The following is a 15,295-nucleotide window of genomic DNA, read 5'->3' on the forward strand; positions in this document are numbered from 1 at the left end:
AAATTCATTGTGTAAGTGATTCGTAGAGTGCTTGTACAAGAGAAAATGTAGCAAGGAATTAAAGCTGAATGTCATGCCCTTAACACCTGTATTTGCTTTAGAGGGGAATTTGATATGAAGCACTGCCATCTTGGACGTATTCCAAGAGAATGTAGATTCTAAGTACCAAAAGGTGCTCAAGTTTCATGTCAGAAAAATTAAGGCCAATGACTGATCAAGAGTAATGACGGAGAAAATGTGTCTTGTCAAAATACATTTCCATTTTTAGTCTTGAACCAAATAAATAAGCTTACTTAAGTTGTTGAATCCAAGGAACGATCCGTTTCATATCATCGTTCACAGACTTTTCCATGTCATCCAAAGTGGCCTGGTCTATAGAATAAAGCACATTAACTAATTGCTTACACGAGACACAAAACATCTAGGTAGGCCAAAACTTAAATGAACGTATTGTTTTAGGCAGAAAGTAGTTATTTTTGAGTCAGAGAAAACTAAATGCATCATTAGGCATAAATTAACCTAATTTGTTATCCTCTTTAACATTTAGGGAGAGTTATAGCTAAAACAACTAATTAATAGCAAATGTACACTAGCAGGAAGTAAATATGTGAATTATTTGCCTATATTTTAATGTCCAAAGCTCTTAGGCTAGTAATTTCATATATTTAACTTATATATATATATATATATATATATATTTAAAGCTTAGTATTACTAAATTTAGAAACTTAAAAATTATAAAAACTATAAAACTCCATTAAAATGTTTATTACACACAAATGGTCTCTGGCATAAGCAAGAGCTATTGGTTGAAGATTAATGATACATGTCACTTAGAACTTTTAATGACACTATAAAATGCTAATAATAGAATGTTGAGCAGAAAGCAAAATATAAAATGATTTCAGCTAAAGAAAAAAATATAGGAGCACTGTTATGGATTGAATTCCCCCCCGCCCCATTCATATTCTGAAGCCCTAATTCCTAATGTGATAGCATTCAGAGGTGGGACCTTTGGGAGATAAATTAGGTTAGATGAGGGCACAGGGATGGGGCTCTCATGATGGGATTCGCACCCTTATAAGAGAGGTCACAGAGTTTCCTCTCTTTCTCTTCCTTCCATGTGTGGACACAGTGAGAAGGCCAACGTCTACAAGCCAGAAAAGAGCCCTCACTATAAACTGACCATGCTGGCAATCTGTTCTCACACTTCCAACCTCCAGAACTGTGAGAAACTTAATTTCTGTTGTTTAAACCACCCACTCTGGTTCTTTGTTACGGCAGCCTGAGCTGACTAAGACAAGCATACATCCCTCAAATAACAATGATTGCCAAGAGAGAATTATTTTTGCTTCTCTCATTTTTACATGTTTAGGTTTTTTATTTGAATATGTACTGTGTTAATTCATAATCAAGAAAACAGTTAAATAAAAAGTTTTGAAAAACAAACAACTGCCTGGTTGGTTTGGAACCACAGTTAAAAGGTAATTCATAAATTTAGCCATCATTTAGCCATCATAAATGTGATGTGATTCAAAGTAATGAGGCCAGTTTTCCATGAGCAGTTCACAGAAAGACCTATCTTTATAGCCATACAAAATTCCAGAAAACCTTTTATTTTCATCAATATCTAGCTTAATATTAATTTTAAATGGAAAATGTGCTAATATATTCAAGAACAAAGTTCTATTAGCAATACAAAAATACTAAGTTCCTAGTATTTCATCATTTTAGAACACCAACTCAGTAAAGGAATATGTCAGAAATCAAACTTTAATTTCTTCTGTGTTTAAGCCAGAAAAACATCATTTCCTCCAGGATTCAGTGCCCTAAGTCACATTTGATATTTATACGGTCATAAATATGTTCTTCAGCCATGAATGACATGAGAATCCCTTGTATCCATCTCCATGTCACCCAACTATTAGTGGTAAAAGTTAATCTAAAAAACATCATCCATCAACATTTATTACTTTTACATAAGAAAAACAACCCGAATCCAGTTCATACTGGGAAGTTTAACTTCTGATACAAAAAAAATCCAAAGTAGAATTAAAATGGGCCTCAAGGAACAGACGTCAACGAGTTATTCTTTCCATGTCTATTCTCTACACTGCTTATGCCACCTCTCCCAATATCTAATGGCAGAAAATTTTAACTTTACTTTTGTTAAAAATATTTTTCCTTACATTGACTATATCATTTAGTAACTTACCAAGTCCATAAAGCATCAATTGGAACATTCCAGAATGCAAATCTACAAAAATGTGTAGACACTCCGAATTACCACAGGGCTCCAAGATGGGAACAACAAGAGCTGGAAGTGCAGTCTCTATGGAAGCTGAACAGTTGAGAATTAAAAATTATATTTCTGAGTATTTTCTTTCAAAAAGTATTTCTCAGTGAATAGAAACAAACCAACTATTGAACAATCCTGAACAGGAGAGGAAAAACATGATTTTTGCAAAATTGGAATAGTAGTATTAAGTCAATTAGTAGCTCAAAAGGAAGAATGTAATCTTTAAGGGGACTTGAAACAAACATACCCTCTCAAATACTACAACAAAAAATTCCAAGATTCCTTTAAAAGGTTAAAATAGCTCGTGAAAACTTAACCTCATCAGTGAGCTGAGTTCTAGTGTTACTTTCAATCAGTAATTGCTAAGTTAATAATTAATGTTCTTTTTGATACAATTGGAAGAAAATTAGTTGTTTGGTAAACAATAAATTTTATCTATGGCCTAAATATTTTCAATGCCATTCTTCATAGAAGTTTTCTGGCAATTAGAGCCCATGTGTTTACAAAAACACGAGAACTATTAAATATTATGGATTATGTAGAAAAACGTTTTTTCAAGTTATTTATTAATCTCATTTCCAAGTCACAGATAAAACAAGAACATAGGCAACTGCTATACACAAATTCCCAAAGTTGCCAATATACTGTCTAGTTTCACAGTATTTCTACCAGGCCCAATTAACTTTTCTCTTAATTCCACAAATTGGCGTAACAAATTCCAGTAAAGGAGCAAAGTACTGAAAGCACACCACGTGCTGATCAGATCGAGGAGTTGTAAAAGGAATATGCTCTTTTGGTTACCACGTTCCTCTAAAGCTACAGCACAGAAGAAAGGCAGGCAGTGAGGCAGGCAGTAATGTAGGCCCAGCCTTTCACCAGGTGTGACTTCTTGGTGCTACTTTGTTAAACAAGGACAATAAATCTTGCTGTTCGTGCCATGGGTCCTTAAGAGGAAGAAATGACAAGTTTGTAAAGATGCTTTAAAGCAAAGAACTCAACAATGTATGCTATCTGTACTTCTTTATATATCAAAGAAACAAACCCAAACTCTTATTATGAATTTGCAATAATTAAAATGAGTAAAGTTATCATTGGTACTGTGTATACAAATTATCAAACAAATTAATAAAGCAAAAAAAATGCAGAGGACATATTTAATAAGATGAAAACAAACTGCTTTCAAGTATATTTGACACATATTTATATACAAATGTTTAACAGGCAGGTCCCGCAGAACTCTTACCTAAAAAATCCAAAGAAATAGAACAACAAAAAGGCACAAATAGGAATTTCTTTTACAATGTTTTATAATTCAGACCAGTGTGACAAATTAATTCAAATCATGTTTTGCTGAATTTATTATTAATATAGTAAAAAGCACTTACGGATTTGAAGCAGGGATGCTGATTTTTAAAACACATCTGTACTGTTATAACTCCTAATGGGATAGGAATGTATTCTTTAAAGCAAAACCATTTTTAAAGTGAAACAATGGAATAAAACTAGTTATGACAATTGGCATAACAATTATAATTTCAAACTAATTATAAAATTGAGTATTCTTGAAAGGACAGGGCATCAAAGGAGAATATACAATACAGTCCAAAAGATAGAAAATACTTTGGTGTGTATCTCTGAACATATTTTGTGGCCACCAATGTCTGTATTTTTTTTACAGAAAACAAAATATATAAGACTAAGCATTTAAAGGCAACAGGTGGTAAGGTATCCAAAAATGGAGAAACTTGTGAATAAAATATAGGAGGGAGAATTAAGGGCTGTGCAAGATGACAGGGCTGGACACCACTTTTTCCTGCAGCAGGAATATACACATATCTCCTATTTCTCCCTAGCTGTTTGTTGAGAACATGAGGAACGGACCAATAGACAGTAATATAACGTATAAAGACTAAAGAGAAACAATTAGGAAATCAGGAATGGCTGTGTGTGGTTCACAGCTTTGGAATTGACCTCGATACCCCAAGTCCAGTGCTGATACAGCACAACCCGAGAGAGGGCTCCGGCTTTCAAGAGTCAGGCAGTGCTGCGAATGGGGCCACGTGGCAAGTCACCTTCAGTACCCTGTACTACTTTTTTTGAACTTTCCTTTAAAGTCCTGCCTATTCTCTCCCAAGACATGCCCACCCTGACTTCCCCACCCTCAAGAAACCACACACTGCCCTCTGGGCTGTACAAAACCTACTGTCTGTGTATTCCCCCAGCCCTCCCTTGAAATGCTCCATTTTTCAAGCTTCTCATGTCAGCTTATTCCAGTGCGGAGCTGGAAGAAAAGCCAGTGATTAAAAGATTCCAAGAACAACGCCTGATCCCAGTAAAGGATCCAATTGAAGCATGCTTACCCATCACAAAAGGGATCAAGTAGGACTACATGAGGAGTATAAATGCATGAACATGAATTCCAAAAACAAGTTAAAGCATATGTCCTAAATTGGTGAGTCAGCAGACCCTTTCCTATAGCAGTCCTCATTTCCAGAACTGTTCTGATTAAAGCAGGAATGAGAGGCCCAACTGCACGTGCCCGCAGCTCCCTCCCCTCCAAAACATAGTTCTGGAAGCACCTTTCTCTAACACTGAGGACTCGAGAGACACCCATGGTTTGAAAACCACTGCTGTAGCACACTCCCACTAGAGTTAGAGACCTAGGAAGAGCCTGGGCTAACATCCTCTAATTACAGATAAGGAGAATGGGGCCCAAAGAATGTGACTTGTTCAAGAACACACAGCTGAACTTAAACCTGCTGGCTATTAAAGCAGTGACATCGCTACAAAATGCTAAAGAAAAATCTTCACAACTTACACGAACATCACACAGAACTTCCTATGGAAACACATGTTTTGAAAAATTAGAAATTAAGAAAAATTAAGATTTGCAAAAATACTTATAAGTTTTAAGAACAAAAGGGGTATTTCAACACGGGTGCCAAGAAATTACATAGAGGAAAAAATAGTCTTTTCAACCAATGTTACTGGGAGAACTGTATATGCCCATACAAAATGCAGTTGGAACCTACCTCACACCATACACAAGTATTAACTAAAGGTAATCTAAATGTAAGAGCTAAAACTATAAAACGCTTAGAAGAAAACTCAGGAGCACATCTTCATGCATGACCTTGGGTTAAGTAATGGATTCTTTAGGTATCACACCAAAAGTACAAGCAACAACAACAAAAAACAGACAAACTAGACATCATGAAAATTAAAATCTTGTTACGAATGATACCATAAAGAAACTGAAAAGACAACCCACAGAATGAGAGAAAATTCTTGCAAATCATGATACATGAAAAGGGACTTACATAAAGAATTGTTATAACTCAATAATAAAAAGATAAATAATCTGGGCCAGCCCGGTGGCTCAGGTGGTTAGAGCTCCATGCTCCTAACTCCAAAGGCTGCCGGTTCGATTCCCACATGGGCCAGTGGGCTCTCAACCACAAGGTTGCCAGTTCAATTCCTTGAGTCCCACAAGGGATGGTGGGCTCCGCCCCCTGCAACTAAGATTGAACACGGCACCTTGAACTGAGCTGCCTCCGGGATGGCTCAGTGGGTTGGAACACAGGCTCTTAACCACAAGGTTGCCAGTTCAATTCCTCGACTCCCACAAGGGATGGTGTGCAGCGCCCCCTGCAACTAAAATTGAACATGGCACCTTGAGCTGAGCTGCCGCTGAGCTCCCGGATGGCTCAGTTGGTTGGAGCGTGCGTCCTCTCAACCACAAGGTTGCCGGTTCGACTCCCGCAAGGGATGGTGGGCTGTGCCCCCTGCAACTAGCAACGGCACCTGGACTTGGAGCTGAGCTGTGCCCTCCAGAACTAAGGCTGAAAGGACAACAACTTGAAGCTGAATGGCACCCTCCACAACTAAGATTGAAAGGACAACAACTTGACTTGGAAAAGAGTCCTGGAAGTACACACTGTTCCCCAATAAAATCCTGTTCCCCTTCCCCAATAAAATCTTAAAAAAAAAAAAAAAGATAACAATCTAATTACAATATGGACAAAGGATCTGGACAGACATTTCTCCAAAGAAGACATATGAAAAGATGCTGTCACAATCATTAGGGGAACACAAATCAAAACTGCTATGAGATACCACTTCACACCCACCAGGGTGGCTAGAAACAAAAAGATAGACAATAACGAGTGTTGGTGAGGATGTGGAGAAATTGGAACCCTCACACACTACTAGTAGGATTAAAAAAGAGGTGTTAAACATGTCAAAAGGTAAAACAGAGTTACCATATGACCCAGCCATTGTACTCCTAGGTATATACATATTCAAGAGAAATGAAAACACAGGTCTACACAAAAACTTGGACCTGAATGCTCATGAATGCATTATCCATCATAGGCAAAAAAACACACAAAAAAAGTGGAAACTAACCCCATCAATGATGAATGGACAAACAGAATGTGATTATGTCCATGTAACAAATTATTTGACAATAAAAATGAAGTACTGAAATACGCTATAAAGTACTGAAATATGCTATAACATGGACAAACCTCAAAAACATTCTGCTAACAAAAATATGCAGAAGACCACACATTACCGTAAGTCCTCACTCAATGCCATCGATAGGTTCCGGGACTTTAAGCAAAACGAGGTATAATGAAACCAATTTTATCATAGGCTAATTGATATAAACAAGAGCTAAGTTCCCATGTCATCTCATCAACATTATAACCAAACGATGTTGAACAATATGATGTTATTTGAGGACCTGCTGTGTATGATTTCATTTCTCTGAAATGTCCAGAACAGGCTATCCTACAGACAGAAATAGATCAGTGGTTGCCAAGGGCTGGTAGGAGGGGTGAATGGGGGGTGACTGCTAATGGGTGCAGGGTTTCTTTTGGGGATGATTAAAATTTTCTAAAATTAGATTGTGGTGATGGCTGCACAACTCTTTGACTATATTAAAAAACACTGAATGAGTGGATTGTATGTGAATAAAGCTATTTAAAAAACAAAAAGGGGGATGTCATGTGGGCTTTCTAACTCCAATGAGAGTTTTATTAATAATTATACTTTCCAATCATAAATTTTAGGTTTGTATTTAATACCTTTGCTTGAGGGATTAAAATTGGGAGGGGGGAGACAACTTCCACTACATCTTACAATTAAAATTATTAAAACATGAGGAATCTAATGTTAAACCTTGATAGGGCTAGAGGACATGCCCCACCCCCCACAGAGATTTAGTCACTACATTCACCAGATGTCTGGCATACCCTTTATTTCTTTAAGGCCCGTATTTGCATTTTTAAGTTAAGTTGCCTTTCCCTAGTCTTTAACTTGTCTTAGATCCTCTTTTTCACCTCTGTTCTTTCATTTTCCTTGAATAAATACTGTACTTGAAATACAAATTCATTTTCCTGACTTTCCCTTTTCTTCAGGCAGTTTTTATCTACCTCATCAAAGCGGTTTTAATCCAGCATGACTAGTCCATAGCTAAGAAGCTGCTTTTTTAAGTGTAATGGATTGAGGTGGGCTCTGTGATGATGACAAGCAGTACCTCTGCTACTAGTGCTACCGAGACTTCGCATTTACATGGTACTTCCCCTAGGTCATCTCACTTAATTAAAGGCTGTTCACTGTAGGCTCCCGGTCATCACAGCCAAAAACAACTGGGGTGAGGAGAGTAAACATGCTCATTATGATACTGTGAAACTACATTCCTAGCATGAAAGCACTTATTTTCTAAATGACTGACTGTCCCCCAAAGCTCTGGATCTACTAGGTAATTAGAAGATTCTTCACTGTGTATGTATCTGTATTTCTTATTTTGAATCCTGTTAATATATTAACGATTCAAAAAAATTTTTTTAAAGACAAAGGATAAATTTTCACTCAAAGCAGCATATTTTATACATTACAAATATTTGCAAAGCTGCCTTAACCTTAGAACAAAAACTAAAAGAAACAAGATTCATATAAAATATTAAAGTAGCTTCCATTTCAATAGGAAAAAAAGTCTTAGGAGCGGTCAATATGCATACATTTCAAAAATAAGGCAAAGCTAAATAAGGGGAAAATTAGGGCAAACTTAGTAGGTCACAAGTTAAAATGCAGAAATGTCTGGCCTCTACAACAAAACCAGTATATCCGGAAAGTCATATTAAAAAAGACCCTTCAGAAAATAAAAGTGAATGCTAATTGAAACAAAAGACAAAATGCCAATTTAAAAGAACTTACAGTTTTCGTTGGCATTGAAACCTCTAAGGATGGCCTTCAGTTCCTGGAGCTTCTGATGAGCTCGTGCATGGACGCTGTCAATCAGGAGTTTTTCTATTGATAAGTGATCAATCTGCACAGACAAGAAGAACACAATTGTATGCGCAATTTAAACATTTTTACTTTAAAAGCCTGAGAGTAGATTATTGTGCTTCAAGATATTTCCTTTTAGAATCACACCGATTAAGTGCAAACTGAAAGTTAAAAAAATAAACTTACATGGTATTGGTAGCTTAAGACTATAGCTAACATTTTGCCAAGTATAAATCAAGATACTATATGTATCAGTTATCATAGTGATTAAATGATAGGTCTTAAAAATAAAATGATCGAAATTAAAAATTTTGAAAAAAATCTTTAAAATTATAAATATTCAATTTTAAAAAACCAATATAGAAGCATAACAATAATTTAAACCAAGTTTCATAAAGGGTTTTAGGAACAATTAGGTATTTTACAGAATTTGTGCTAAAAGTTTAAGTACAAATGATGTTATATTACATTCATTTAATCAAACCAATATTAAAATATATTGACATCTTTTACCTTCATGGCTCTCTCTACTAATTTAGAATCAGAAGCTGGTAGAGGAGGATCATGAAAAATCTGTAAAGGCTTAGAGACATCATTCTCATCGATTTTAATTGTAACTTTGTGAACAGATGCCGTCCCTGTTTTTCTCCCAAGAACCTGTTGACTAAAGAGAAAAAAGAAATACTAAGAATTTTTTTCAACATAGCCTACTAACTTTTGAAATAAAATAGAGGCAACCTATTGTGTGCTTAGCCAGAGCCTAGAATATGGCAGGCCCTCATTGTGGAGGGACTTCATTAACACTGGGAAGATAGCTATTCTGTAACCCAATACAATATTTGATTTACTGCAGAAAAAAAAAAAAAAAAAAAGACACAATTTAAAAATAAAACATGCACACAAAAACGCCCCAAAACAACCTTGTAAGTGGTGTCCATTTATCTGTGATTCCTTTACAGAAAATGGGAATCAAGCAAAGTTTAAACAGGGAATCGAGGACAGTAAGCAGCCCAATACTGATTTTTCCCAAAACCCTCCCCCAAAAAAGATTTTAAAAGCCGCAATTCAAAATGTAAAACAGCGATAAGCATATTTTTGAAAACAACAGCCAACAATCTAAATTAATGGTCTTTTAGCAATCTGGCATGAGCCCAGAGTAATCTAACTTTTTAACAATAGTGAATCAGTACAAGCAGATAGATGTCTACATATTTAAAACATGCCATATTCTAGGAAAGGTGTCAATTATGGATGTCCTATGTGGTTTATGATACCATAGGACCTTACTATACAAAATCGTGCTGCGAGAGTTGCACAGCTATCAGTATATAGTAAATCAGAAGTAGGAGAGAAAAAGAAATGAAAAGAGTTACAGTCATAGCATGAACCCACCAGAATCAACTTTACTTACTTCCAAACTGAGAGGGAAAGACACTTTCCAGCATGATACCTTTCCACCTGCACAAGGTCTCCCCACCGCTCCCGGATTAACATTAGAGTTTGGGAATGTAGCACTTCTAACTGAAGTGACAAGCAGAAAGAATCTGATGGATCTTGTTAAGCAAATATAATACATATTACTACAACAGCCAATGAAGTACAAGCAAACCTCACTTAACAAAAGCTCTATTCTATTCCTAAAAAGCTGGCTATGAAAGAAATTTCTGAAATTCTATTTCTCCAATGACTGATCCTAAAAAGTGTTATAATTTGTGGCAGAATGTTAAAAAAAAGTTACTATATTTAATTTTGATATAATATAAACTACAAGGTCCAAGTTACCCCTTAACTCATCATAGTTTAAAGAACACGGGTAGACCAAATAGTACTATTTTTTTCTCCAAATAGTACTATTGCTAACTCATCATTTTTCGTTTTCACCTGCAAAGTCAACAATAGAATTTAAAACTTGGTTTATTATAGATGTATCACTCTCCTTCACACTGACCAGTTTCCCCAGCCCCACTTCTACCAAAAAAGCAGGGGGTGGAGGGGGGAGGAGTTTAGTCTGCTATAGTTCAGGACTAGGGGCAACTGGAAATGTGAGGGAGAGAGGAAGACACAAATTCCTTACAAATACGTCTCAAATTTCAGAAGGATACGTAGGCAGTTGTACATGTCCTGAAGAGGTTTCTCATCAGCAAAGAGCCTAGACTGCACCAGCTGATGGATAAAGTTGATTTGCATGCTATGAACCAAGGCTCGCCCATCTTCCATTATTGGTAGGGGAAAAGAAGGCGGTCAATCAGAAAAGTGTGCAGATTGTGTCGCAGTACCAACTAAAGGAGAGTGCACTAACAATGACTTAAAAACATAAAAAAGAACTGAAACTATTCATGGAAACCAGAGAACATTATACTTGAAAAACACCGAGACCTCAAAGGTCATAAGCAGTTATGATTACCATAAAATCTACTTCAAATTACAGGATCAACTGCTAAACACATGTATTATTCTGCAAGAATGTTTCAATAATACAAAATCATCAAACATGTCAATCAATATGTGGGACGTAAGTCACTATTTATGATTTACCTCCTGTTTCCTTATCCTCAACTAGAATTTCTAGCTTGAGAAGACGCCATGGAACATCAGGGTCATCTCCCATTACCGTCAAGGTGGCTTCAAACTCGCCTTCTACTCGAAACTTCACCCGGCCATTTGCTTTTAGGAGAAAAAGAAGAAGAAGTCTACTTTGCTAGAAAATAAGCGGCTTCTTGGTAACCTAGAACTGTCTTACTTATAAGAAATTTTAAATATTGAATGTTCTTTCATAAGTGTTCAAACAAGTCAGTGGTTCCTGCATAAGCAGTAGCCAGCTTCCAGGTCATCAAGAAACCATGGGTGACTCTGCTAACATCAACAAACAATATTTTCTTGAAGCTCAACCCTGGGACTTGTCTCTCTTCGAGCCCCAGGTGATCTCACCCATTCCCTGGCTTCAAATACCAGCCTTGTATTTCCAGGTAATAAAGAGAAATCACAGGGCTGACAAGTCACAGAGTCAAACACTGCCAGAAATGTAGGTCAAAACTTCATAATGTTTGAATAAAATCTCAAAAGCTATGTTAAAAACGATTTTAATGAGTCAATTCGTTAAAAAATAAACTTCGGGTACATACCAACTGTAAGATTGGCTAACTGAGGAGGAAGATCAGTGGTTACAAGTCGATGTCTAAGAATCTGGTTCAGCTGGTGAAGTGTGGCTTGTTTCTCAATTTTGGTAATTGGGTCTGGAGGAATAATTTTATCCTTCAAAAAAATTTAAGTGATTTTAGAATAATGTACGAAGAAGCATAATTTTTACCTGTGCCTATCTTACAATAGTTTCTTACTTTACCCAAGACAATCTCAACATTCATTTAAGCAATCTACATCCAATAACAGTGACCATTACTATCATGCATTAGAGTGTCAATGATGCCACCAATCACCCAGTTAAGACAGAAATGCAACATTATCTTCTTCAGGCTCTACTTATGAAACCAACTTAATGTCTTAGATGACTTCCACCACTTCTTCAAAGTATAAAATAAAATAGCACCATGTCAATAAAAAACAACCACAACAATAAATTTTTTTAAAAACTCAACACTTCCAAAAAGCAACTAGCATGTATTCCTCGAAAATAAGACTGGGTCTTATATTATTTTTTGCTCCAAAAGACGTATTAGGGCTTATGTTCAGGGGATGTCATCCTGAAAAATCATGCTAGGTCTTATTTTCCAGTTAGGTCTTATTTTCGGGGAAACATGGTATTATTTGCATATCTGTTCACCCTCATCCAAAAAAAAAAAAGAAAAGATTCACCCATTTTGATAGCTACTCACATTCTGATGCAAATTGTTTTTTAGAAAACACAATTTTAGTTATGGGGGGGAGGGAGCAGACTACCTGAAATATTTGTTTTGAAAATGTAAAAGTTTTTTGCTGGGCTACTTAATAGTAGTAGAATCCAATGCCAAAGTCTTCAACTTTTACAAAGGAGTGGTGGGAGAGGAATCCACTTACCCTGATGCAGGTTGGCAGCCGTGGGTAAGACCCAGTCGTCAGTACGTCAATGGCATATGGAATGGCAAAACTAGGAAGGCGCGCATGGACCAGAGCGTCTCTCGCTAAGGAGGCCAGGCGATCAGCAGTGTCAACGAACAGAATGGCTTGCTGATCCAAGAAGCTCGAGATCATCTTTAAAGCAAAGGGCAAAGGTATTCAGCTTCCTTGAAAACTAGCCAGTCTGCACTGTAATCAATGACAGTCTGTCATTGATTCATTCCAAAGTAAACTCTGAGGGGTATTAATATAGGTGTTCCAGATTACAAAATATTACTTCCAAAAAATTTCCCCGTAATTTGAAGAAACGTTTTTAAAGATAATTTTCTATCAATTTCAGTAAAACGTTTTCCAATTCATTTCTCCATCTTTAACATTCCACGTACATAATATCACAAGTTAGACAAAAACAAAAGGAATTGAATGCTTTTCACTACTCTTACAGACTTCGAGAGTTGGTTGGTGACAAGGAGAAAATTCTGAGATGTCCTAAATTAAATCACAGAAGGAAAAGACAAAAAGGGGTCAGTCAGTTAACAACTGCAGTGCAAAACCAACAGAAGACTGTTCACACTCCTTAGAATATGGTGAAATTATTAAATGAACTTCCAGGTGGCTGTTTCCAAGATTACCTAAAGAGACTTTGCCAGGTACCATGGAACTTGCAGGAGCCCCTGCTTCTGGTTTACACAGCAGCTTTTAGGAGTCTGCTGTGCTTTCCCCAGGACTAGCCATGCTTCAGCTTTTCCCAACCCCTCTGTCTATAGCTAATTGTAAATTCTTTCAGAATGGCTCACCACCACCCCCAACTTGACATGTACGAACACTTGCAAAACTTCGGGATGAGGGACATGTTTGTCTTTTCTACCCAGCCATGCTACTGGAGGTTTAGACTCCATTACCCTAGACTGGTCATTTTTTTTTGCCAGCAATGTCCTAATAAACTTTTAAAAAGACTTCAGCTGTGGAAGTTACAATTTTTGTTTAACAGTTAGTAATGAAGCATGGACTCCAGGACCCAGACAGCCCTGGTCTCAATTTTAACTGTGCAACTTACTAGCCCTATAACCTTGGGCAAATTCTTAATCCCTCTGTGCTTGTGTTTTCAACTGTCAAATGCAGATTACTTCCAACCTCATAAGGCTGTCCTCAGGATTAAGAGTTAATGCATATGAAACGTTTAGAGCAGTGCCTAGAACATACAAAACATTCAACAAAACACTGCCCATTATGAGATGTAGGCGAATTTCATGCCCAGTACGGAAATCCTTCCCATCAGTTCTCTACTCAGTATATTTCACAAGGGCACTTGAAACAGTAGAGCTCTCATCACGGAGCTAAAATCTATTTCACTGAAACTTTTATCTTCCACTTCTATTCTGGAACAGTACTTAGTCTCTCATGTCCTTCAAACAGGGGAAGCCCAACATACCTTCAAGCTAAACATTCCAAGTCACTTCAATTAGTTTTCACACTTCCAAATGCCTCACTCACCATCCTTGCCCCACTGCTCCCGTTTATCACTGGCCAACTTAAAATATGGTATACATAATTAATACCACACCACGCACACACAACACCCTACATTTTCTAAGTCTTTCCACACTCATTTTATTATCTGATCTTCACAAGCCTAAGAAATAGACAAAACCAGATAATTACTATCACCTTAGAGATAAGAAAATTGAGGCTTAGTTTAAGACACTGACCCAAATAAAGACAGTCAATAATCAGAGAAGCTGGAACCAAAAAATGTTTCTTCTAACTCTAAATTAGGCCAGAAAATCTCAGTACGAGGGCTACCTTCTATGCCTAGTGAGGACCAAAATACGGGGTGGGATACTGACTGATTTTAAGCTGGTGACTTTTAAGAAACAAGACTCAGAAAGAACCCTTGACCCTCCCCTTTACCTGCCTAAAGGTATTCAGGTACGAAAATCTGCCTCAGGCAGCATTACTTTAGCATCAGAATATAAACTAAATGTGGCAGACAGGGAGAAATCTAGCAAAGCTTCTTTGCGGGACTCCCCTCTGTGCCCCATTGTTTCTGGGTGGCCAACAAGAATTTGTTTACCGCGTTAGTCCCTTCCCCTCTACCTGTGAATTGCCCTCTCACCCTTTGAAATCCCAGACCCTGACTCTCCTTCTCCTCAGTCCAGAATGGTGTATAAGCCTCCACTGCCATATTCCGTCCATATTCCTCCACTCCGTCCATATTCATATGGAACCTCCGTGTATATATATATATAATAAATTTGGACATTTTCTCCTGTTAATCTGTTCATTTAGTTATTGGCCCACCCAGAAGAACTTAGAAACACTGGAGATTATTTTTTGCACCCAAACACTAGTCAAATGGATTTGTCAATGCCACCAACACTAACTTAATAGCAGCCACAACAATGCCATCACACAGCACGCTTAGAATCAACTAAAAGGCCTTGATCTTTTGTAAATGACTCTAACAAGCAAGATCCGTCTGATTTTGACATATTTAAAACCATTTTGAATCCTGCTTCTCTCAACTTCTGAATTGGTGTTTACTCAGATTTAGGTCATCCCAAATCTACCTTCGCTTGGGACTTGGTAAAAATGCTTACCAGAGCAAAGCCAAGGCCAAATACCAAAGACCTCCCTCCAGGAAGACATGCA

General features: G+C 37.1%; 1 protein-coding gene across 2 annotated transcripts in view; it reads right to left on the minus strand.

Annotated features, from left to right (window-relative positions):
• Positions 1–15,295, minus strand: part of MED14 (mediator complex subunit 14) — a 76,756-nt gene that overhangs the window by 50,576 nt on the left and 10,885 nt on the right. For both annotated transcript variants that reach the window (XM_019747848.3, XM_019747847.3), the window contains exons 4-12: positions 12,605–12,778; positions 11,716–11,845; positions 11,129–11,257; positions 10,696–10,803; positions 10,005–10,137; positions 9,107–9,257; positions 8,522–8,633; positions 2,216–2,341; positions 294–372 (exon numbers count right to left, since the gene is read on the minus strand). In XM_019747848.3, coding sequence (XP_019603407.1) covers positions 294–372; positions 2,216–2,341; positions 8,522–8,633; positions 9,107–9,257; positions 10,005–10,137; positions 10,696–10,803; positions 11,129–11,257; positions 11,716–11,845; positions 12,605–12,778 — 1,142 coding nt within the window. The remainder of the gene's footprint in view (positions 1–293; positions 373–2,215; positions 2,342–8,521; positions 8,634–9,106; positions 9,258–10,004; positions 10,138–10,695; positions 10,804–11,128; positions 11,258–11,715; positions 11,846–12,604; positions 12,779–15,295) is intronic.

Source organism: Rhinolophus sinicus, chromosome 18 (assembly GCF_057876585.1).
Source record: "Rhinolophus sinicus isolate RSI-liver-muscle chromosome 18, RSI-T2T, whole genome shotgun sequence".
NCBI classification, from domain to species: domain Eukaryota; kingdom Metazoa; phylum Chordata; class Mammalia; order Chiroptera; family Rhinolophidae; genus Rhinolophus; species Rhinolophus sinicus.